Here is a 22,592-nt window from a genome sequence, read left to right as displayed (position 1 = left end):
CAAAATAATTCTTTATGTAGGCTACTAAGGATAACTGTTTTATAAACCAAGATGAGGGTGACACTTAGCAAAATAATTATTATAACATACAGCCAGATGGTTCTGATTATTTCATACATTAGCATGTCAATTTTAAATTCTCCTAAAAAGTCAACAAAATATTCAGATAAAAGTATAGAAATTATTATTGAAAACCCCACATACCTTTGGGGAGGATCTGAATAAAACATTAAATATATTTTATGCTGCTTTAAATTCAAATAGTGACTTAATGCTTGTAATGCACTTTTTAGTAATGTATTTGATTTTTATACCAAGACTATGAAAGAGATTTCAACCTTTTGGATGAAGAAATTGAGATTCAGTAAGGTTAAATGGTTTGCTAAAGGTCACATAGCTAATAAGTGGCAATATTAGGGCTCTAATTCAAATGTTATGATTCAAATCCTATGCTCTTTCCTCAATATGAGTCATCTCTCAAGATTTTAAGAGTAATATTATTAAGAAAATGTCAGGAAGATACAAACAGGTAAGCAAATGCTTTTATAATATGTGATGAATTTTAATAGAGTCCCAACTGAGAACATACCAGCAACAGAAGTTATAGAAAGCCTCACTACTAAAGAAAAGTACCAACAAACTTTAGTATATATAAGTATTTTTCTGAATGTTCTATACAATGAATATGGCGATTTTTTATAAGTCAAATTATACAGGAAAAGATCCTATACATACACACGATGAGTGTTCATTTATTTTAAAGCTTATTTCAATCTTAATTTTAAATCATTCTGATTTTTCTAATTCTTGTTGCAATATATGCACCAATTTTTTTTAGTTTAAAAATCCACCTCTAGTTATTAACCTTCTAAGTGATCACAATCTAATCTAATAATTCCTGTTCTTTAGTTAAAACTATATAACTTTACCCAATTGATGTAAAACACATTAAAATACAAACTATAGAAATTCTAATTATTTGTAAAACTCCCAAATAGAATGAAAACTGTATACAGTTAAATGCATTCTAAACTCTGAACACACTTAGATTGTATACTAACTAATCTAAACCACTGGACAGTCTCCAATTATCTAATGAGAAATTAAAGCATAATACAAAGAAGAAAAACATTGTTTTGAAAATTTATTCCAAAAAATATGTGAGTGTGCATGTACAAGAACAGAGGAGGGTATTAAAAAATAAAACAAATGGGAAAAAGAGTAAAGTCATTGAGACTGTGTTCTACCTCTTCAACAGACGCCTATCAGGTGAAAATCTTTGACTATAGAATACTAACAAAAAGAAAAATAAGAAAACCTTTGGCCAACTATTTTTCCCAGGTTTGCTGTCCTAGTCTTCTGTTGCCATTCTATGCTGCCTCTACTAGCCTGGTCTCTGGTGAATGGCATTACACTGCAAAGCCTGGGGCAATGTCACCAAGAGCTCACATTGCCTCCGAATGGCCTGATTAGCACAACGAGGGGTGCCAACTGAACTCCTCAAGAGAAATACCTTAAATATACAACGGAATTTTTCTAAAGTTTTATTTTACTACAATAAGTGTTGGGAGATCTCCAGAGAGTTTAAAGAAACAGGAAGGATGTCCTTCCACACCTGTGTATCAAATCCTTTTTTCTACTTGAAAATGTTGCCATATCATCCCGTTTCCCAGGCACTGATGGGAGAACTGTGTCCCCCAGTGACAGATAATAATTTCTAAAACCTGAACAAAATGTACTGTTGCCCTTGCTCCTCCAACTGGAGTTTCCCATTTCAACCACAGAGATGCCCGAAGCATCCTGTAGAGCACTTGAAGTACTTTAAAGCACCAAAGATGCCCAAAATTTCTCTTTCACATAAAAGACAAGCATATTTGAAAAACTCACTGCCTCAAAAGAAATAAACAGCATCAATAAATGTGGCTTTATATGTTTTCACTATAAGGAGGCAATAACCTAAATAATTTTGGAAATTAACCTCCTCGATTTACAGATGTGCACATTTCAGAAAGTTGAAATTCTTGCTCTTGATCAAGCTTCTTTAATACAAGATTTATAAAGGCACAGTTAAGGAAAATAATTATAGCAACTTTGAAAAGAGGTAGTGTCATAAATCTAAATTATAAAATACTAATTAGACTCATTAAAGGAAGCATATTAATTCTAGTAACGATCATATTCTCTCACCTTCATGGCTTTTACAGCTTGAGATCCTGAGTAATCAAATTCTCCAGCCTGACCAATGGACAGACCTCCTGATCCTAGAATAAGGACTTTGGAAACCTATAAGCAATAAGAAAAAGACATTGTTATTACTGCTAAAATGGGGGAAATAAGGCATTTTCAAGATTGGAGAAGACAAACCACATTGTCTGAGTTTATGTGGTCATCTAAGGTCTAATGTTATGAAAAATATGTAATATATAGGGAAAAAGACTAATAACTTAAAACATCTCTGATTTCAATGTGACTTCCAAAGTTTATTAAGGTTTTTCACTTAAGTAAAAAATTTTTGGCAGAGGTTTACATTTTATTTAAACATATATAAATATCCAAAAATATATACATATATGTAAATATATCTATGTGTGGTATTTTTTCAAATACACATATATCCTTCTAAATTTTAAATAATGATATGAGTGTGTAGTTTATGAAGGAAATGGGTAAAAACTTTATCACACTAACATACATATTCAGATTAAGGATTTAAGTGTTATATTCTTGTCCATTTGCTTTTTAGAGGTAAAATAATACTCAGTACATGTTGTTGAATAACAGTTATTCTAGTTGAAACAAAAAGAATTCTATCATCTATAATGATTCTGTAGTCTGAAATGTATCTCATGTTTACATAGAGCTATGGCTTTTTGGATAATGGGAAATAAATTCTAAACTAAACACTATTCTTTGTTATGTTATTACAAATACTCTGGAAGAAGTAAACTTTAAAAGACATTATTTTAAATCAAAACATGAGAAGTTCCACTAAACATCATCAAGAAGGAACCAAATAATTAGTTACAAAATGACAGTCTATTACAATATTACCAGTCATCTTTTATTAAACACTAGTATGCCTTACATCACTTAGTTTTTAAAAATCTTCATGTGATAGGGACAATCCAAAATTCATAAACCAAAAATAAGCCCACATACTGACCTCAACCCGAGATGCAACTAGTGCTGGCTTCGGTAAGACTGATGTAATGGTGGTAGCTTTTCCTTTCTTTATCAGTGAGAAAAAGGAATCAAACAGGTACTAGAAAAAATTATAACCAACTAGTTAGAAGCTTCAAAATTCTTAAGTTCACCAGATAAAACACAATATACCCAGTTAAATTTGAACTTCAGATAAGCAACAAATAATTTTTATTATAGCATTTCATCTTTTTTTGCTTTTTTGTCAATAACTAAATATCTGTTAGTGTGAGAATTTAATCAAATAAACACTTCTGTTCACTTCAAGTCTTATAAAAAAGAAGTTTCCAACAAGCAGTAAACATATCAGATGCCTTCTGAGAATGCCAAGTTTTTAGTAAATTGTATATCATTTGTTTCTTCTAAATCAAATTCTAGGTGGATATAACAATTGAAGCTATATCACTTATGATATAGAAAATTAGAAATACTAATTTAAATTTAAATTTCTATCGGCTCTAAAAAACAGTTTCTGAAGACTATTCTTAATCTTTGCCAAAGGATTTACTTCTGTTGTTTCACTAGATATGACAAATTACAACAAAGAATATTCATTTTGCAATTATTGGAAAGACAAAAAAAGGAGAATTATGTGACAGTGGATATTATTACATCTTAATTGCAATGTTCCTAATCCGAAGTACTAATATATGCTAATTTAAATTTTAAATTAAAAAACTACTTAGCATGTGTTAGATGATATACATAACTAAATTTGATTTATGAGTTTCATCATGGGTTGGTAATATCATACTGATTTTGGCTATTAAGAACCAATATTTCCTAATAATATTAAAACAAGAACAAAATATAAATATCTAAAACGGCAATTCAGACATGAGAGAGTAGAGCAGAGCTTGCAGAAAGAAAGCTCTTATTCTCTTCTCCATTTTACCTCGAAGTCTTTTCTGAGAGTTCTGACAATGAAGATTTGCTACTGGAGGCCCCTGGGTGTGGGGAAGTCACAATAGACTTCAGATTTTTCTGGATATCACCAGAAGAATTTATTTGGAAAGATGGGTTTGAACAATGAACTAAGAGCTCACACACACAAAAGTAAAAATATTTAGATTAAATACAAAACTCCTCTAAGCATTCCTTGTGGTTCTTTTCTGAAGCCGTCTGAATCATCTATGTATGTGCATGCATGCCCTCTCTCCCCTCCAACACCCTTCCCCTCCTTCTCCTGCTGCTGTTTATTCTCCCTTAGTGGCTACACAACCAGCTGCCATAGGGATTTTTGTGAAGTCACAGATGGGGGATTAAAATTTCATTTCAGTCATGAGAACGAGAGAGAGCAAAAGGGAATTCATTTGCATAGTACAACAATTGTAAATTTCAGAACTAAATATATTAGAATGATAATGGGTTTAAATAAAAATACCATCGCTTCGGGTTTCTTAAGGGCTTTCTCACTTTAAATTTTAAAAAAGATAAAAATTTCCTCTGTGACATTCATGGGGAGATTTTAATACAAAATGTGTGTTACCAAAGCACTCTTCTTGAGAATGTTCTGCTCAAGATCATCTGGGGTGATTATTTTGGTTTCTCGAATTTCCACACAAATACATTTTTTTTTTTTTTGCATACATAATAGGCCTCATCTTTCTGACTTACCTCAGTGTCTGTTGGCCCCGGGGTGACCTCTGGGTGGAACTGCACAGCGAAGAAGGGTTTGCTCTCATGCATAATCCCCTAAAGGAATAAGAAACAGGAAGAAATTCCTTCTGTAACAGTGAATGTCAAGTGTGGCTATGTATTATTCAGGGAACAATAAAGCTCAAATTTAAAAACTGAGTTAGATGCTTAACAAAATTTTTGTAACTAACAGTACTATTAAGTAACATGGTCCGATATCTTAAGGACTTACATATCTGACCTTTTTGATAAGTATGGAAAATGGGTCAATGAAGACTCAACTGAATGTGTTTTCCTTTAAAATAAATAAATAAATAACAAATTTGGTCTACAGTCTTTGGGACCCCTCTGGGTTCTGTTCAGAGTAAACTCAAGTCCTCATCTTATCCCCAAGTCCAAAATTACTTTTCCAAGGGTCTTCTCAAACACTACACCAGTGCCAAGTAAGTCCCAGAGACCCACCCAGATGGGGCTCAAACAGATTTGAACCAACAGCCCACTAACATTGAATATATGAGATAGTTGTTGATTAATAACTCAAATAGTGAATCTTAACAAGTCAACTGATGAGAGAATAAGAGAGAGAAATGACGTTTTAAAACACAGAGGGCTATGGGAGAAAACCTATAGCTGTTTTTCAACACTCAACCCCAAAAAAATCACAAACAAACAGGAGAAAGGTATTTGCATCATAGTGTATTTAAAAACTCTGGGTGAATATTCTGAGTGAATAATTTATTGCATATTTCAAAACAGCTAGAAGAGAAGATTTGAAATGTTCTCAATACAAAGAAATAAAAAATGAGGTGATGGTTATCCTAGTGTGATTCGATCATTACATATGATATGCAAGTATCAAAATATCACATGTATCTCATAAATATATACAATGCTTATGTATCAATTATTTTTTAAAAGCCCTGCGTTTCTCATCACCAACTGAACAGGTTTATTGACATCATTTACCTCATTTGTTTGATCGTTGACATTCACAAAAAGTGGTTTCCAGCCAGCAGGGAGGGCGTTGTCCAAGGCATAGCCATGATTCTGAGCAGTAATGAAAGCCTGTTTGTTTGTGATATTCAAAACAGGCTGATTCTGCCCTCTGGAGAGAAAAGGAGAAAAAGAATAGGGAAAAGGAAAAGTGAAGAGAATAATATAAATGTATTCCTTATAAAGTAGTGAACAAGTAAAGCCTATTAAAATTCAAAATTTCAATTGCTTAGTGAAAATCACTTGTGAGAAAAGTCACAGATTGTTAATCCCAGTAATTTTCCCAACAAAAATCAATTCAGGAAGCTTTGTTGTGTGTTAAATACGCAGGTCTATTAAATTCTATAATCGGTTTTAGAAAGGGGGGCATTGCACTCATAACAAAAAGGGTTGCTCACCGGCTTAACAGAAACTAAGAAATATAAGCGACTTACTTTAAGAGAACTACAATAATTGTAAAGCCCGAGAGTTATAGGGAGATAACAAAGAGATGACTGCTCAGACCTGAATTATACTTTATGTAGAGGGTGGGCCATGGGAAAAAGCCTGATGTTTAATAAATTAATATTGTTTGAGGCAAAAAAGAGAAACCAAGAGGATCTAAAGGTTCCTCGGTTCTTAAGTCACACTTACCTTCTTAAAATGTTACAATGTTCTGAAATCAAGCTTAAAATCAGAACAATTTCCCTTGGAATATCATTTGATTGAGTATTATAACCTCAATTTATGCCAAGAGAAGGAAAATAACTTTAAATTATAGCAATGTTATCATTAGAGAAGGCTGCTTTCCAAAAATGCAATAAAAGTGGTATCAGGTAGTCAAACAACTGTCAACCACGTAAGGTATGGTTATTTATTTTATTTTTTATTTTATTTATTTATTTATTTATTTATTTATTTATTTTTATTATACTTTGAGTTTTAGGGTACATGTGCATTTATTTACTCTGAAGAAATGGCAGGTAAGTGCTCTGAGTTCTTTGTATTTAGTTAGTATGTCAGAGCTGGTTTACTGTAAGCAAAAGTGAAACTACCTCACCTGTTGGCCATGGACATCTTGTAGGTTTTGGCACCAGCAGCCAATCCTGTTATTAAGTTTCCTGTACTGATTCCAAACAATGGCTCCTTGCGATCACTCTCCAAAATCTAAATCAGGGAGAATTTTTATTAACCAATTAGTACAGTTCCAAAAAATATTGCTTCTGAATGAACAAAAATGAGGTATCCTTTTTTCTTAAGAAGGTAAAGAGAATAGTAACTGAATTAAAGAAGAATATAAAAAAGGACATAATTGACAAATTTGTAGCATTATAATTCATTAAGATGTACTTTACATTCAAACTAAACTAAATCTAATTTAATATTTCTTTAGAGACCTGCAGGTCTTATGGGTCCCAAGGTCATGATAAGGAACCATGAGTTGTCAGTTTACAACTGTAAAGCAAAATACATTTGGCCATTGGACTCCAGTTCTTTTAACTCAAGGACATGATCCCAAAGTTACTTTGCCTGAAGAAAAACCCTATTTTCTCTGATATTCTCTCCTCATTGGTTCCCCTACAGAATATCTCTACTGACACTGCCTCAGAAGTCACAAATACCAGCATTGAAAAATGCCTGAATAAATAAAATGTATCACAGCCCTTTCAGGGTATAGAGCGGAAGCCCCCACCTCCCACACAGATACACATGAATTCAAGGTTCATTGCACCTTTCTGACATTCTGAATTAGTGGTTCTGCAAGAGCTGGGTTCCCCGGTCCTCCCGCGATCAAAATCCCATCATACTCCATCTTGGTGAAATCATAGTTCCAGGGAACTAAGTGCACTTCAGCTCCTCGCTGGAAAAGAGACACAAGAATGATGAATTTAATAACATGTTTCTTTGCCAAAGTATAATTTTGCTAGACTTTCTCTTGACTAACCATTCCTTAAAGGGAAGGAAAAATTTGTAAACATTTAAAATAAATAATGCTGAGCAAAAATTTCTTTGGGGCCGGGCTTGGTGGCTCATGCCGGTGATCCTAGCACATAGGGAAGCTCAAGATAGGGGGGAATTGCTTGAGCCCAGGAAGTCAAGACTAGCCTGGGAAACAGGGCAAAACCCTATCTCTACCAAAAAAGATAAAACAAAAATTAGCCAGGTATGGTCCCAGCTACCCAGAAAACTGAGATGGGAGGATCACCCGAGTCCAGGAGTCACAGGTTCCAGCGAGCCAAGAACACACCATTGCACTCTAGGCTGGACAACAAAGTAAGACCCTGTCTCAAGAAAAAAATAAAAATAAAAAAAAACACCATTAAAAGTTTTGATCCTGAAAAAATTGATAATGCACTCTCCTGCACTCAAGAGAAGTTTCAGTGCCTATAAATGCCATGACTGGACTGACAGGAGAGTAGGTTACCTTCACACGACCAGTTGCAAAAAGATATAAATCCATTTTCTGAAAATGTTAAGTTGGCCCACGTCAGACCTTTTTCAGTCTTGCCTTTTAGTCTTATCAAATTTTAATCAGCCTTCTTTCCTAGGGTTTTCTCATTTTCTGTAAGATTTATATTCGAATGGAAAACTTAGAAATTTCTTTTAATATAAAAGCACATAGGAAGGTGTCTTTGAGGGTTTCCCATGAAGCATTTCCTGAAACAAGGATTTAAGAGAACAAAAGCTTATTTGGAAGGTACTTCCATACTAAACAGAGAGGAAGTGACATCATGAAACACCCCAATAAATTATGCATTAGCAAGTAGTTACCACTAGAGATAAGTGAAGTTTAAGCCCAGTAGGGAACTCTGAGAGCCCGTGTGGAATAGTTACCTTAGAGACTGCCTATCCATGGGACAGAGGAGCAAGGGTGGTTAAACACTGGCTCTTTCTGTGCTTTGGTTGGGGGCTACTCCAGAGATCATTAATTCTATGCCATTTACTGCCTGCCGTAGGCTCCAGCCATCAGGCAAAGAGATATAGATATTTGCAATTGGAAGATGGGCAACATGAATTAAAATGGTAACTTGAGATTGAGATATACACAGGCCATCCACAGCATCTGCTACCATGCATGCTATCCATGCAAATGTTTGTTAATAAAATTGACAAGATTTTGAAATCATGATTTGAATATTGCTGGTATTCTCTAATAAGGAGGTACGATGAAGAGTCTCCCAATACGCATGCTAATTTGGTGTTATGCAAATATGTGTGTATGTGTATGGAGGGGAGATGTGTAGACAGAGACAGACTGAGAGAGGAGTGAGGAGAAGGAAAAATCCTAACAAAACTTTATTTAAGAAACATTATTATGATGGTTAAGTTCTCCTTGAGAATTTTTAAGGTTTAATTTTAACTGGTTGTCTAAGAGTTGATATAAAAACAATGTGAAAGTTCGTACTCTGTCAGGGCATGATTCCTACAAACGTGTGGTACAAAATAAATGTAAGCCCAAAGGAGATGCTATCAGACAGACTCTAGCTTTTTGGTCATCTCTATACCACAAAGAAAGTGAACATGATGCATCTCAGACTGCCAGTCAATTAATGACAAGAACAGTCATCATTTTCTTCCATGTTTTAGTGGCCCTTGAGGTTTTTTTTTTAAAGAAAAAACATAGCAGTCTATATTTTTAATTTGAACAGGGATAAATGTGTTATTTTGTAAATCAAAAGCAACAAGAAGAATGTAGACCCCTGACATTCTGAAAGAATGCATAAGTTTCTCTGTGACAGAGGAAATTGGCTGAACACTAATGGTCAATATGACAAACCCTCACCTTTGAAATGAACTAATTACTTACCTTTACTAGCAGGCGGATTACATTGTTTTTAATCCCACAGTCTACAGCTACCACTTTTGTGGGGTTTCCTTTGCTGTACACCTTGACATCCTGCCATTTTAAAAACCAGAGAATGAGAGGGAAGTCCCAGCTATGGGCAACAGACCAAAATCATAAACACATCTGGCAATGCTTTGAACTTAGATTGGTAACAGATTGATTGTTAACTACTAGGGAGTGACTGGCAGTTAACACACAGTTTGTAAGAAAGGCACAACAAGTGCCACAGACTGTATCTTTTTTATGAGAAAAAAAGACTTTGCTGTTTTATATAAACGGTTGATTATAGTAATAACAATGATCTCTGAGAAACTGGTTGCATCCATAGTTAACCATCTTTCTCATGTTTTGCCTCATTAACAACTGGTAGCAATGAAATGTTTAAGCATTATTGCCTGATTCAGCACTAGACAGATGTGGCAATAGATACATCGTGCTTTAAATACCACTTGATCCTCAACTTGCACTAAAGATCAAATGGGGTAAAGCTGAATTACTGTACATTAGGCTTCTGCAGTTGGGCCTAATGGATAAAATCAGTATGAGAGTCACAGGAATTGCTAAGCAGGTATAGACCACCAGTCCCTTTAGGTTGCCGTGCAATTGTTTGCATTTAAACGGTAGATTTCATAAAAAGATCCCAGAGCATATCATAATCATTATCTATGTCTGAAGCACGGCTGGGAGGCAGATCTATTTTCACAGGCATTAACCCAAGAAGCAGCTCCCCAAAGTCATAAAAGGAGAAATAATAGAGAGAAAGCCTAGAAGGGTGGGCACACACACTGGTTCCTGCTTTGAGAGTTAGCTAGCACGCTATGAATTTAGGATGATTTCATCGTTTGTGAAAATTTTCAGATGAAAAGTACAAACTGAGTATTTGAAAGAACAGTTTGTTTTGACTGAAATATCTACCTCTCCACTAAGTCTGTATAGAATGTGAAATTATAATCCTTAGACTGTAGTTGAGGAAAAAATATATAAACTATATCTGGGGTTTTTTTTCTCCCACTGACTATTCTGAAGGAAAAAAAAATACCCTAATCCTTTCAAGATCTGGGGGGAGTTATTGCTGAATTGAATGTCACAGGTAATCTTTCTCATCAAATAATTTGAAAAAGTATAGATCTTTTCTTAATCTTAGGCTTCTGATGTAAAATAAAGCAATATTACCATCTAGTTGTAGCTACAGAAAATTGTAATTACAAGATAATGAATGAAGTTATCAACATTTCCAAGGCATGTAGTCAAACAAAACTCACAAAATATATGTAATCTCCTGATACAAATACGCATTTTATCATAGCTATAGTAATATTATTTAATTGCACTGACATTAAGAAACAAAGGAGCCAGCTTTCACCATTGCAGCATCTCCCTTGATTGGACACAGATAAAAACACAGATATGCTCATTTTTGCTGGTCTCTACACAAACACATTAAATACTGTCCATAAGAATAACAGAAGTTACACAAGACCTCATGGATACTTGCATATATGGATGTGTGCTTGGACTTAACAGAGAGGAATATCTTATGCAGCATTTTGCAACCTTGCTTGACCACAGAATTTTTTAAAATGAATTGCTCCACACCACTGTTTTCCAGTTTAGGAAATGCTAGACTAAACCACCAAGGCAGTTCTCAATTCTAACATTCTATCATCTATCATCACCCTCTATCATGCTGTGTTTCAAACTAAATCATTTCACAGGGAAATATGTAAAACAAGGGGAAGTCATATGAATGGGACCAATTTTAAAATTAAAAATCAGAAGTGAATATTGCAAACACCATGATCAAATTCCATACATATAAGTAATTACATATCTAATTTAAAATTGATTTTCTTTAACAACACATACTTCTTAGGCTTCAGCATGTTTTGAATGCACATCCCTGCCCGACATGAACATCACAACTCAGTACTAATTTCTAGGAACCCAAAATCCTTGTCTCTCATTTTCACGTGACAGGAGCCGGAATACCAGATAATATCAATGTGTGTTTTCTCTGAGTCTTACATGTTACTGATCAGACTGTTTTACTCTTTTAATAACTTTTTTTAAAGCCTTTAAAAACTCTCACGCTGGAACTCTTCCTTATGAAATGTCCTCTATACTCCTTCTGATTGGTGCTGTATCACAACATGAATCATTTCCCAGATGAACAGGTGTCAGGAAGGGCATGGGAACATCCTTTCTAAAGACTCTCAATGACAAGGTTTTGTCACAGGAGCGGGTAGGATACCCATACAAGCAGAGTCAGTTTCCAGTCTATTCACATATTCACATATTTTACCATTTCTGATTTAAAATTCTTCAATCCTTACTCTGCATATGTAAAAGGTATAAGGAGTGAAACAATGTAAACTTATTTGAATATTATCACATGGTAGTATAAGGATGGTTACTAATAGTATAACTGTTAGTTGCGTAACTATTATTTCTACTATGTTGAAAGGCAGTATGGGATGATGTTTTCTGAGAGGTAGACACTAGACCAAGCCTTCCTATGTATAATCCTATGGCCATTCACACTGAGAAAGGTATTTAATCTCTCTACACCCTAGTTTCTTCATCAGTAAATGAGTTCCTAATAATACCCATCTCATGTAATTACACTGAAGATGGAATAAATTAATCAGTGTAAAGCATTGAGAAGAAACCTAGCAGATAATAAGTACTCAATAGATCGTGCCTATTTTTTATTAATAAGACTTACAGTTATTAGTAATAATGATAATTTTATTATATTAATAATGGAGGTCATAGAACCATAAGAAACACTGATTAAAGGATTTGAAGGGAAAATAAGAATGTGCAATTTCTTTACCACCAACTCTAACTACCATTTACTGGCTTTGTATATTCCTTTATTTATTCATTATTTGTTGACCATGTACTATGTGAAAGGTACTATGGGCAGTGCTGGGGATTCAAATAAGTAAACCATGGCCTCTCCTCTCAAAGAGCCAACCAAGACAAGTGAAAGAGACAATCCTTTCAAAGAGTTAAATGCAATTTGATCCTTGTTATACTGAAGCTATTTATTAAATGACATGGGATCCAAAGGTGAGATGAGTCATGGAAGCTTCACAAAGGAACAATGAGCTGACTCTTGAAACTGACTTCTTCAGGCGAGAAGGGGAAGGAGAAAGCATGGGAAAAGATTTCTAGGTAGAGAAGTAGACATATTCAGACCTTGTAAGATACAGGCCAAATAGAAAATTGGTTCACAGGGAGTCTTGAAGAGGTTTCTTGAATTCATGGAACAGAAATCTAGAAATTGAGCTTTTTAAAGCTTTTCCGTCAAACTCCCATCAAAATGGAAAGAAAAATAGCATGAGGTTAGCCACAGAGACTCTGGAGTCACTTGAATTCAAATTGACACTAAACTTGGGCAAGTTACGTTTGATTTTAAATAGACTTACTTGCTAAGCCTCAGTTTCTTCATCTATGACATGGAGTTTTTATGAAAATTAACTGAGTGTTCAAAAAAGCTTGGTTGTTATTATTTTCCTTGAAGACCAGAGCTGCCACATTGAATGGACCACGATAATTATGAAATATCATGGGCAAAAAAGTGTATGTTATATCTAGAAATAAAATGTTGTGGTGAATACATCTATTTAAAATCAAATTTTGCATCCACATGTACATTTTCTACTCCTTCCTTTCTAAGAATTTCAATCGCCTTTGTCAAAATAACACTCACTTTCTACTTGGATAAAGTAGAGTTTCTCTGAGAAATTCCATTGCCACACTGGTGATGGAAGAGAAGTTTGTAGCCATCTCTGCTATAGTAAAAATAAACCCCAAGGTAGAACCAGCCAATAACTATGATGCCACATAGGCTTCCACAGGGCTAAATTCTCCACATGTAAAGCCCCACGGTAACCAAATACATAGTCCTAGGAAAGAGAAGCTCTATTTTTAACTCCCATTGTATGTAGTAAAAACAGAAGGTAGCAATTCTTCCTTTAAGTTTCAAAGCGGATCAAAAACTTTTCTTTAAAAAAATTTCATAGCAGTATCCCATAAACATCTCAGATATCAAATGACATAATCACTATGCTCAACCTAACTAGTTGAAATCCTTAGCTGAGAAAGTAAGGTGATCTTTTACCTGACCACATTCAGCCCCTCTTTCTCCCATTTGTATAAGCCGCCAAGGTTGCCGTATCTGTTCTTGCTACTACTGCTCAGTTCAGGCTCTCATGAGTTTTGTTCTGATAAGTTACAATAACCTTCTAGTTGCTTGCTCTTTTATTCAGCTTTACTTTGCTCCAAAATGACACCAAATGAGTTGACAATAGTTTCTGGAAGTGCTGATTAGCCAATGATATGAAACCTTCTAGACCTAGCTTCAGTCAGTCCATCTCCATTCATCCTTGCCCAAGTGTGTAAACCAATAGGTGTGAACCCCTTGGTTCAGCCATCCCAAACTGTGTGTAACTCTTCAAATATACTATGTTGTTCTGTACCTCTATGCCTCTTGGCAAGCCATTCCTTCTGCCTGAAACAAAGCTCTCCTGGTTCTTCATCTACCTTACTGTTACTACCTGCTCTTTGTGTCTCAAAACAGGACTCACATTTCTACAGGGCCTTCTCTGATCCACCTATCCCATTTCAATGCTGCCCCATGCATGCCCTTGCAGTGTGCTATGAACACTCCAAGGACAGCATTTATCACAGGATTCTGCACATGGTGATTTACTTGCTTGTTTGTTCCACCAGGCTCTATGCTCCCCAAGGACAGAGACTGTAGCTCAAGAAACTCACTCACACCTACATTAGTAGATATTCAATCAAAACCAATGGACTTCTTTCTAAAATGTATTCTTTACCTTTTTATAAATGTATACTAAAGATATTTCACTTTAGGGTGACTCAGTCATCATTACGAACATTAATTTTGAAACAAAGCTATAACACAATAAATCTTTAGTGTATGAATAAATATTTTTCCTGCACAAAATGCCCCCAGATTCTGATTACTGTGCCTGATTTCTGTAAAATTCTCTTGGCTCTCTGGCAGGTTACTAGCTCTGACTCCTCATCATCACTGGACCTAACTTTGGCAATTCAGTGCTTCTTTTATTTTACATTGTTAAAATCCTAAGCTGAAGAATCAGAATAGGTGGAAGGAACACTAAATTTAGTAAAAATCCTCTAAATTGGGGCATGAAGTTTCCCATGTAAGCCTGTAAGTAAAACCAGCTTCAAATGCACTGATTTTGTAATGTGTATTTTAGCTGCTATGAGATCCCTTTTTACCCCTCAACACTGGTGCCTCTGGAAGATAAACTCTGCCTAAATAAAGATTTTGATATTTCAAGAAGGTCTAAATGGGATCAAATAAAACTACAAAATATAAAGGAAAACCCCTCACCTTGGTTGAAACCTCAGCAATCAAATTCTGTTTATTTGGATCCACAAAATCCACAGGCTGACCTTCAAATTCAATCTTCCCAAGCATGGTACCCTATCAAATTTAAAAAATTAGGCAGTTAAAAGGAAGCAACGATAAAGGTGTTGACAAGATAAACTCACAGGGACTTTAAACAGCTGCTGCAAGACTTAGATGTCTTTGTAACTACTCGTAACCATCAGTGGAAGATCTTCATCTTCTCAAACTGAAAAGATTAAGCAATTTGCACATATATTTTGGGAAATACTCTTGGAAATACAATTAGTTCTTCTAGGGCTGACACCATTGCCTGATGAAGGCAAAGTCAAAAGGCATCAGAATTCAGGTCTCCAGGCTCCAGGCTGATGCAAATCGGGATATTTAGTAAACTTACACTACTCAGCTATATGACCTAAAGACATTTCATGAGAGAAATGGACAAAAAAAATCTATTGAGACAATAAGGAATCTAAAAATCACAAAAAAAGCAGGAATTCATTCATTATGATAGTAATATTAATTCACAAAGAAGATTAAATGCAACATAAGTCATAAACTTCTAGAATTTGAAATGAAAATATTCACTGTTTAGGCATGTTCATATCCAAGTGTTCCTATGGGCCTGAATTGAAAGAATGTTCAACCCTCTGTAAAGTTTTCACAAACTATCCTTGCTAGCTTGAACATGACAATGTCACCTTTTTTCAGCTGTATCTTGAGATTTACTTATTTGTTAGTAAGTCTGCTTTGAACTACTTAGAAAAATGGCATGCTATATTTAGTAATCAAGATTCTATTGAGGGGTAAAAATTCAAAATAATTCATTGATATGCCCTTCTCTGATGAAATTATTGCATTGAAGGAAATAGAAGGAAGCCTTCATTTCCCTTTTAAATGTATTCCTTGAAGGAGAAGTCACTTGGGGGTAAGTGAGAGTAGAAAGTACCTATGTGTCATGCAAGCATGATGGTTATTTCAGTGCTGTTATTAAATTCAGAGTGCTGCCTCTAAGTCTGGGAACACTACCTAAAAACCACCTTTCACTTCCATAGTAGATTACTACATTTCATGGTGGCCTGTATTTACTTTTAGAATCCAAGTCGCATAACCCCTTGTCTATATTTATGGATCCCTAATTTTGAAAATTGGTTTTTAGTTCTCCTTCCCCTTTTCTTAAAACATGCTGAATGAAATACGATCTTACTTTTCAAATTAAGGTTAATAGAAGTGAAAGCCAAAATATACATTTTTAATATGAACCACCATCACTGATAAAGAAATATGAGGCAATACTATTTTGTCTGTGCCAATCTATTCCGCCAGTTTTGAAAACCTAACTGCCTATGATAAAAGGAGGGCTCGTTTTAACCTAACATGTCACATGAAAGACAAGTGTGGTCTTGTAAAGTTTTCCTGAATCATTAGGCCTGACTATATTTTATTCAACCTGCCAATTCTGCCATCTGAATTGATTTTCCCAACTGTATTCCCTTCCCGCCCTCATAGCCTCATCATTGTTTACTGCTCACACACATCATTAGGCTGAGAGAACACAAGAATCTCCCTGGGATATATAATTTCACTAACACCTATTCTCAGGAAAATCATGGTAGAGTGAATAAAATCAGAGGTGGGATAGAATGATGGCGTAAACTCTCACTGTCTTCCTTCTGGTCATGGGTATTTGGCCATGTTTTTATTTTCAAAGCTGTTTTTTCCTTCTGTTTACAGAAAGCCTGTGTCAATATATATATGTATATATCCTAACAAGAAATCTACAAAAAATTTTTTTGAAGACTCCTTTTCCCATATGTACTTTTTTTTTTTTTTTTGAGACAGGGTCCTGTAGTCGCCCAGGTTGGAGTGCAGTGGCATGATCTCAGCTCACTGCAACCTCCGCCTCCCGGGTTCAAGTGATTCTTCTGCCTCAGCCTCCTAAGTAGCTGGGAATACAGGTGTGCACCACTATACCTGGCTAATTTTTGTATATTTAATAGAGATGGGTTTCACCATGTTGGCTAGGCTGGTCTCGAACTCCTGACCTCAAGTGATCCGTTTGCCTCAGCCTCCCAAAGTGCTGGGATTACAGGCATGACCCACTGCACCCAGCCCACATGTGTAGTTTCAAATTGTGTCATTTATCTTTTTATTTTTATGTAATTATATTTAGTAAGAAAACTTTAGTTGCATTTGGGGAATTTAGTTAATGTTAGTGAAGTAATGTTTCTTTCAGATTTGGAATATGGAAATTTCAAGTAAAATAATAATAAACTCAACAAGCAGATGGTGATGAGATATTCTCAGAGGAAGGGTCAGATGTTGTAGCAATCAGACTTCATTGAAAGCAAAAGATAACCTTCCCTTTTATCACCTTGGTTATTGATATGGTCTCAACAAAGACTATATAATTGAAGTAATGCATGCAAGGCTTATTTGGCACATTCATGAAAGATAATGCATTAATTTTACAAATAACTCTTTCACAAGGACAAAACAAATAACAGTAACAATGTTGTACACTTCCTGGAGTGTATTTTTCAGCATGTAGGTTTTCACTTCAGGCAAAATTGTTATGCAATTTGTTACCTTCTCCACTTGTTTCACTAAAGTTCTATCACATGAGCTGAATTATAAATTCCTTGACTTGTTGGTATAATGAACACATAGTGGGCACTCAATAAGCTGCCAGGTGAATGAATCTCAAGTCCATTCAGTTAAAAACATACCAATCAAGTATTCAATCTTGAAAATTACAGTGAAAATAGTAAAACAAAATAACAGAGACCCAGATAGCAGAAGCTGGCCAGATTCACTCCTTTACATATTAATGGATCCCTTAGGCACTGAGGGAAACACCACACACACATACACACACACACCCGAAGAAACATAGATTTGGCTAAAGATGATGATTATACCTTATCCCGAATTATTTTAGTCAGCATTCTTGTGTCCACTCCATAAATTGCAGGAACCTATAAGAAAAAAATTGTAGTGACAGTGAAATTGGAGGAGATTAAATCCAGCATATTGTTTTCAAGTTACAAACTTGGCCTCATCTATCTTCTTGAGCAGTAAATAATTTCTCCACTCTTTCTTTTCTCTGACCCAGGGTGACTGTGTTGTCAGAACACGGTAAATTGTTGCTACAGTTAGGCATAGGACTCTTAATACCCAGGTTCTTTCTCAGAGTAAAAATATGAGAAATTCTGAACATCAATCTTCTGCTACACTTCTATTGCTTTTAACCCAGGATGTTAAGTAAGTTAAATCACATTGGTGAACTTCATAAGCAATAATATGCAAATCCATGTTTTGAGCCAAATGTTCCTGGCACAGAGTAGGCACTCAACACATTTTTCTGAAGGGCCATGTTGAGTAGTCATGTTGTACTAAAACATGATCATCCTATTAGTCCATCAGGCAGGACCACCATTTGTTGTAAGGTTCTTTGACTACGTTGGATAGAGACACATGTGGTATAATGAAAGAGTAATGAGTTAGGAATCAAGAAAACAGGTTCTATCCCACGGGAGGCTTTTTACTAAAATAAGATTTTTTTAAAAGAGGTTAAAAAATGAAAACATGTTCTAGTTTTTTTTTCTTCCACTAATTATCTGAGAAATGTTTAAGCAATGTATTTGTTCTCACCGGTAAATTGAAGGAGGTGAACTGGTTATTATCTTGGATTCTTTTCTACTCTACATGTCTGTGATCATGGAAGAAGGTTCAAAGCACATTTAAAAAACGAACTTACAAGCCGTTGGTTAGGCTTACACTAAAACTATTAGTTCTGACATAGAAAAGCTATGAGAACAAGTGTCCTAAATAACAAAAAGGAAAAGGAAAGCTTGGGTTGTGGGGGGCTGGGGGGAGAGAAGTGTCTCCCAAATGACGATTACAGAAATTAGCTGCCTGGATAAGGAAGATAAATTCAGATAATAGTTGAGAAGAAAATGGCTATGGCCCAGGATATGATATGGATGCCTTCTTCTCCCTTTTAAAATTTAGAAAGAATGAGATCTAAAGAGCCAGGATCAAGATTTTTTTTATTTTTCAGAAAGCAGCAATGTTTAGCCCCCATAGATAGACACTCATTGGAGAGGCAGCACTTTCGTAGAATAAAATTCTGTCAATTACAGGCCCAGCAGTTGAACAAAAAGCAGCTACAGCAACACTGGAGATGAAGTTAATTGAAGCAGGTCCATTAACTTAAGTACTTCTAACATCCAAACAAGGCAAATGCTCTTATTTCATTAGAAATTAATATTTATGGCTGGGCGCGGTGGCTCATGTGAGCCTGTAATCCCAGCACTTTGGGAGGCCGAGTCGGGTGGATCACATGAAGTTAGGAGTTTGAGACCAGCCTGGCCAACATGGTGAAACCCCGTCTCTACTAAAAATACAAAAAATTAGCCGGGCATGGTGGCAGGCTCCTGTACTCCCAGCTACTGGGGAGGCTGAAGCAGGTGAATCGCTTGAACCCTGGAGGTGGAGGTTGCAGTGAGCTGAGATTGCCCCATTGCACTCCAGCCTGGGCAACAAGAGTGAAAGTCCATCTCAAAAAAAAGAAAAGAAATTAATATTTAAACTAAAAGTGTAAGATAGTTTTATAACCCTTTTCTGACATTATTAATATGTCAAATGAAATTATATATAATTACATGTCATAATGTTGAAGCCCAACGAGACTTGACGGTAATCTGCTTACACTCATAAGAATGAGAGATGATGCAAGTATTGCATAGAATGATTATGTGACCTGCACAAAGTTACACAACCAGTTAACAGTAGAGCTGGTACTAGAACACTAGAACCCATGAAGCAAGTTCCATTACTACATTCTAGATAAAACGGTGAAGGAGAGTAAAAGACTCAATTGCTAAAGAGAAGAGAAAATGCTAAAATTTTATCTTACCCCTCCCTTCCCAAATGTGAAGTGCTACCAAGCATGTATGAGTGCCACCTAGTGGATAAACTGAAAATATGTGCTCATCAGCATTTAAGGAGGAATTCAGACATTTCAGCCTTTATGTAGTAAGAGAAGGAATCCCTCTCTGAAATGCAAAGATCCCAAACTACATGATCTTCCTCTGTCTGCTTGGCACTTCTGAATCTACAGGCACCTTCTCAACCTTCCTTAGGTGATGATGGATGCCCTATTACATTTCTTACCTTTTCTTCCTGTAGCCATTGCCCTAAACTCTTGGTAGCCAGCCAGTGGTTGTAGTCTTTACTATAATCCAGCACCAGCAAACCTGCAACCTAGAAAGACAGACAGTCATTTTAAAGAGGTTATCACAAGATATTATCCAACTCTTGTGAGTCAATTTGCATTTGTTTTTAAGTTTTATGATATCCACTGACATGAGACTTAGGATTTTTAAAAACAAGAGGCAAAAAAAAAAAATCAATGCCCTTCTTTTAAAATATGTAATTGTTGCATTAATTATCCTGAGAGGGAGCAGGCTTACCTGGCTTGGTAAATCCTGAGACTAAACTAGGTCCCCCTTCTGACATGCATGGCATTTATCAAGAATTTAATTAATAATTACTGGCTTAATGCACATGATGAACAAAATCATTTTTAATTTATACTTAAAGCGGAGAAAAAATTGATGGGAAATTGTGAGAAATAGTGAAAACTAAGTTAAATGATCAGTTGAAGTCATTCAAAAATGGAATGGTGAAAAAATAGTATTGAATTTGGAATATAAATTTTTGAATTGTTTATATGATATATATTCCTAAGAGAGTATCCAAAATTACCTTGTTTAGGAAATCTTAATATGTTTACTTTTAGACTGGCATAAAAGCTATCTTTAAATCATCCCCTAGAGGCTAAGATTAAAAAGCAAATAATTGATACAGAATTCATTACCAAATTCCTTTTAAAAGGTGATTCTTCCCCAATCCTTTTATAGCATAGTTGTTATTTGAACTTATAACATTTTTTTCAAGTTAAGCCAAGTTTCATCCAACGCATTAAAATTCAAAGTGCCCTGAGAAATGAAACTCAAAATACTGTCAAGTTAAAGATTATTCTCATGTACCTAGGAATAAGATTGAATACATGAGCTTAATGATTTGTACTACCGTATTGAGGAAGAAAGTTTGGCCATCCTAATTCTTAAGAATAAGTCAACTATACTCCCTCAAATTGAGACTTTTTAAATGGCCACCACGGGTACTACCTTGATTCCATTAGACTCCAAATATTTGCTAAGTCCCAGTTCATCCAGAGCAGTAGTATCAGGAGCTCCACCATTCCCAATAATAGGGTTGGCCATTGTGAGAATCTGTCCTTTGTAGGCAGGGTCAGTAATAGCTTCTGGGTACCTGGGTAAACATGCCAAAAAATTATCAGCAAATAATGTATGTAACTACAAAGCTATAATCTGCATACATGCTCTGAATTATTTAACCCTTGAAAATGAGAAGAATCCAACAAGAATGTCTCTAGATTTTAACGTACCTGGGGAAATGTTATGACAGAATATAAAAATTTATACCATGATGTCATTGATATAAAGAAAAACCAACTCATGAGTACCAAGGTATATTTCCATATAAGTTTTATTCCCTCAATTTCTTTAAATTTTTTAATTTCTTTAAAAATCCCTTTCTAGCATCTTAATTTTCAAAATATCCCTGCTCTATTTAAGGTTTGCAGATACTCTAAAGATTTCCCTGGCCTACCAGATATCATTGAGCCCAAACTGATATTTACTGTTGAGGGCTGCCAGTTTCAGCAAGATAGTAACCATCGAAAAATTGAAAAGTTTTTCTTGATATTTTTTAGGATACTGAAGAGTATCCTGATTGTGTTAGTGGTGGTTGCATGAGTATACATGATTATTAAAATTCAATGAATATTTAGAATAAGTGAGTTAATTTATATGAAAGAATAACTCAATAAAGTTGATTTTTAAAATATTTTAATTTTAGAAAGAAGCATATAAGTTTGAAAGTTATTATCTGCTTAGAAAAAAATTCATCTCACAGACTTGACTTGAGGGATTTCTGACTTCTAAGTTAAAAGATGCCAACTAACTATTTTAAAGTACTGATATGGAATTAGGGAGGAATGCAGGAGGGCTATATTTTTAAGTTTGGGTGAGAGGAAAAATACAAATATATCGTGTGTGTGTGTGTGTGTGTGCATATACATATCGTGTGTGTATATACACACACACACATATTTCTTATTCTTAAGAAGAAGAAACGTTATTCCCATGAATACCAGGAGCTATCTACACTTTTTCCATGCACTGGAATACACTGCAATTGAGGTTTCTTTCCTGCTCTCTTCCATGTCTACTTTCTGCAAAATGAGTTAAGCTAAATCCTTTTTTGTGGATTACAACTGAAAGTGAATTTAGGTGCTCAGGGGCACAGAATCAACTACTTTGAAACCAATAAAGTTTAACGCAGGCAGTAGTCAACATAAATTCTTCAACACCATCCAGACTAACGCCTACCAGAACTAACTTTGTCAATAAAATACATAGTCTTTCAGCT

At 35.2% G+C, this 22,592-nt stretch overlaps 1 protein-coding gene across 5 annotated transcripts in view; it reads right to left on the bottom strand.

The window, feature by feature from the left end:
* The window catches only part of CPS1 (carbamoyl-phosphate synthase 1), a 201,153-nt gene that overhangs the window by 81,315 nt on the left and 97,246 nt on the right, over window positions 1-22,592 (bottom strand). For all 5 annotated transcript variants that reach the window (XM_014344058.4, XM_003806965.5, XM_014344059.5 and 2 more), the window contains 11 exons: window positions 21,266-21,410; window positions 20,247-20,336; window positions 17,990-18,046; window positions 15,054-15,146; window positions 9,620-9,709; window positions 7,544-7,672; window positions 6,872-6,978; window positions 5,806-5,944; window positions 4,819-4,896; window positions 3,164-3,262; window positions 2,188-2,283 (listed from right to left, as the gene is read on the bottom strand). In XM_014344058.4, coding sequence (XP_014199544.1) covers window positions 2,188-2,283; window positions 3,164-3,262; window positions 4,819-4,896; window positions 5,806-5,944; window positions 6,872-6,978; window positions 7,544-7,672; window positions 9,620-9,709; window positions 15,054-15,146; window positions 17,990-18,046; window positions 20,247-20,336; window positions 21,266-21,410 — 1,123 coding nt within the window. The remainder of the gene's footprint in view (window positions 1-2,187; window positions 2,284-3,163; window positions 3,263-4,818; window positions 4,897-5,805; window positions 5,945-6,871; window positions 6,979-7,543; window positions 7,673-9,619; window positions 9,710-15,053; window positions 15,147-17,989; window positions 18,047-20,246; window positions 20,337-21,265; window positions 21,411-22,592) is intronic.

Source organism: Pan paniscus, chromosome 13, assembly GCF_029289425.2.
Source record: "Pan paniscus chromosome 13, NHGRI_mPanPan1-v2.0_pri, whole genome shotgun sequence".
NCBI lineage: Eukaryota > Metazoa > Chordata > Mammalia > Primates > Hominidae > Pan > Pan paniscus.
This window is presented reverse-complemented; position numbering and strand designations above follow the sequence as displayed.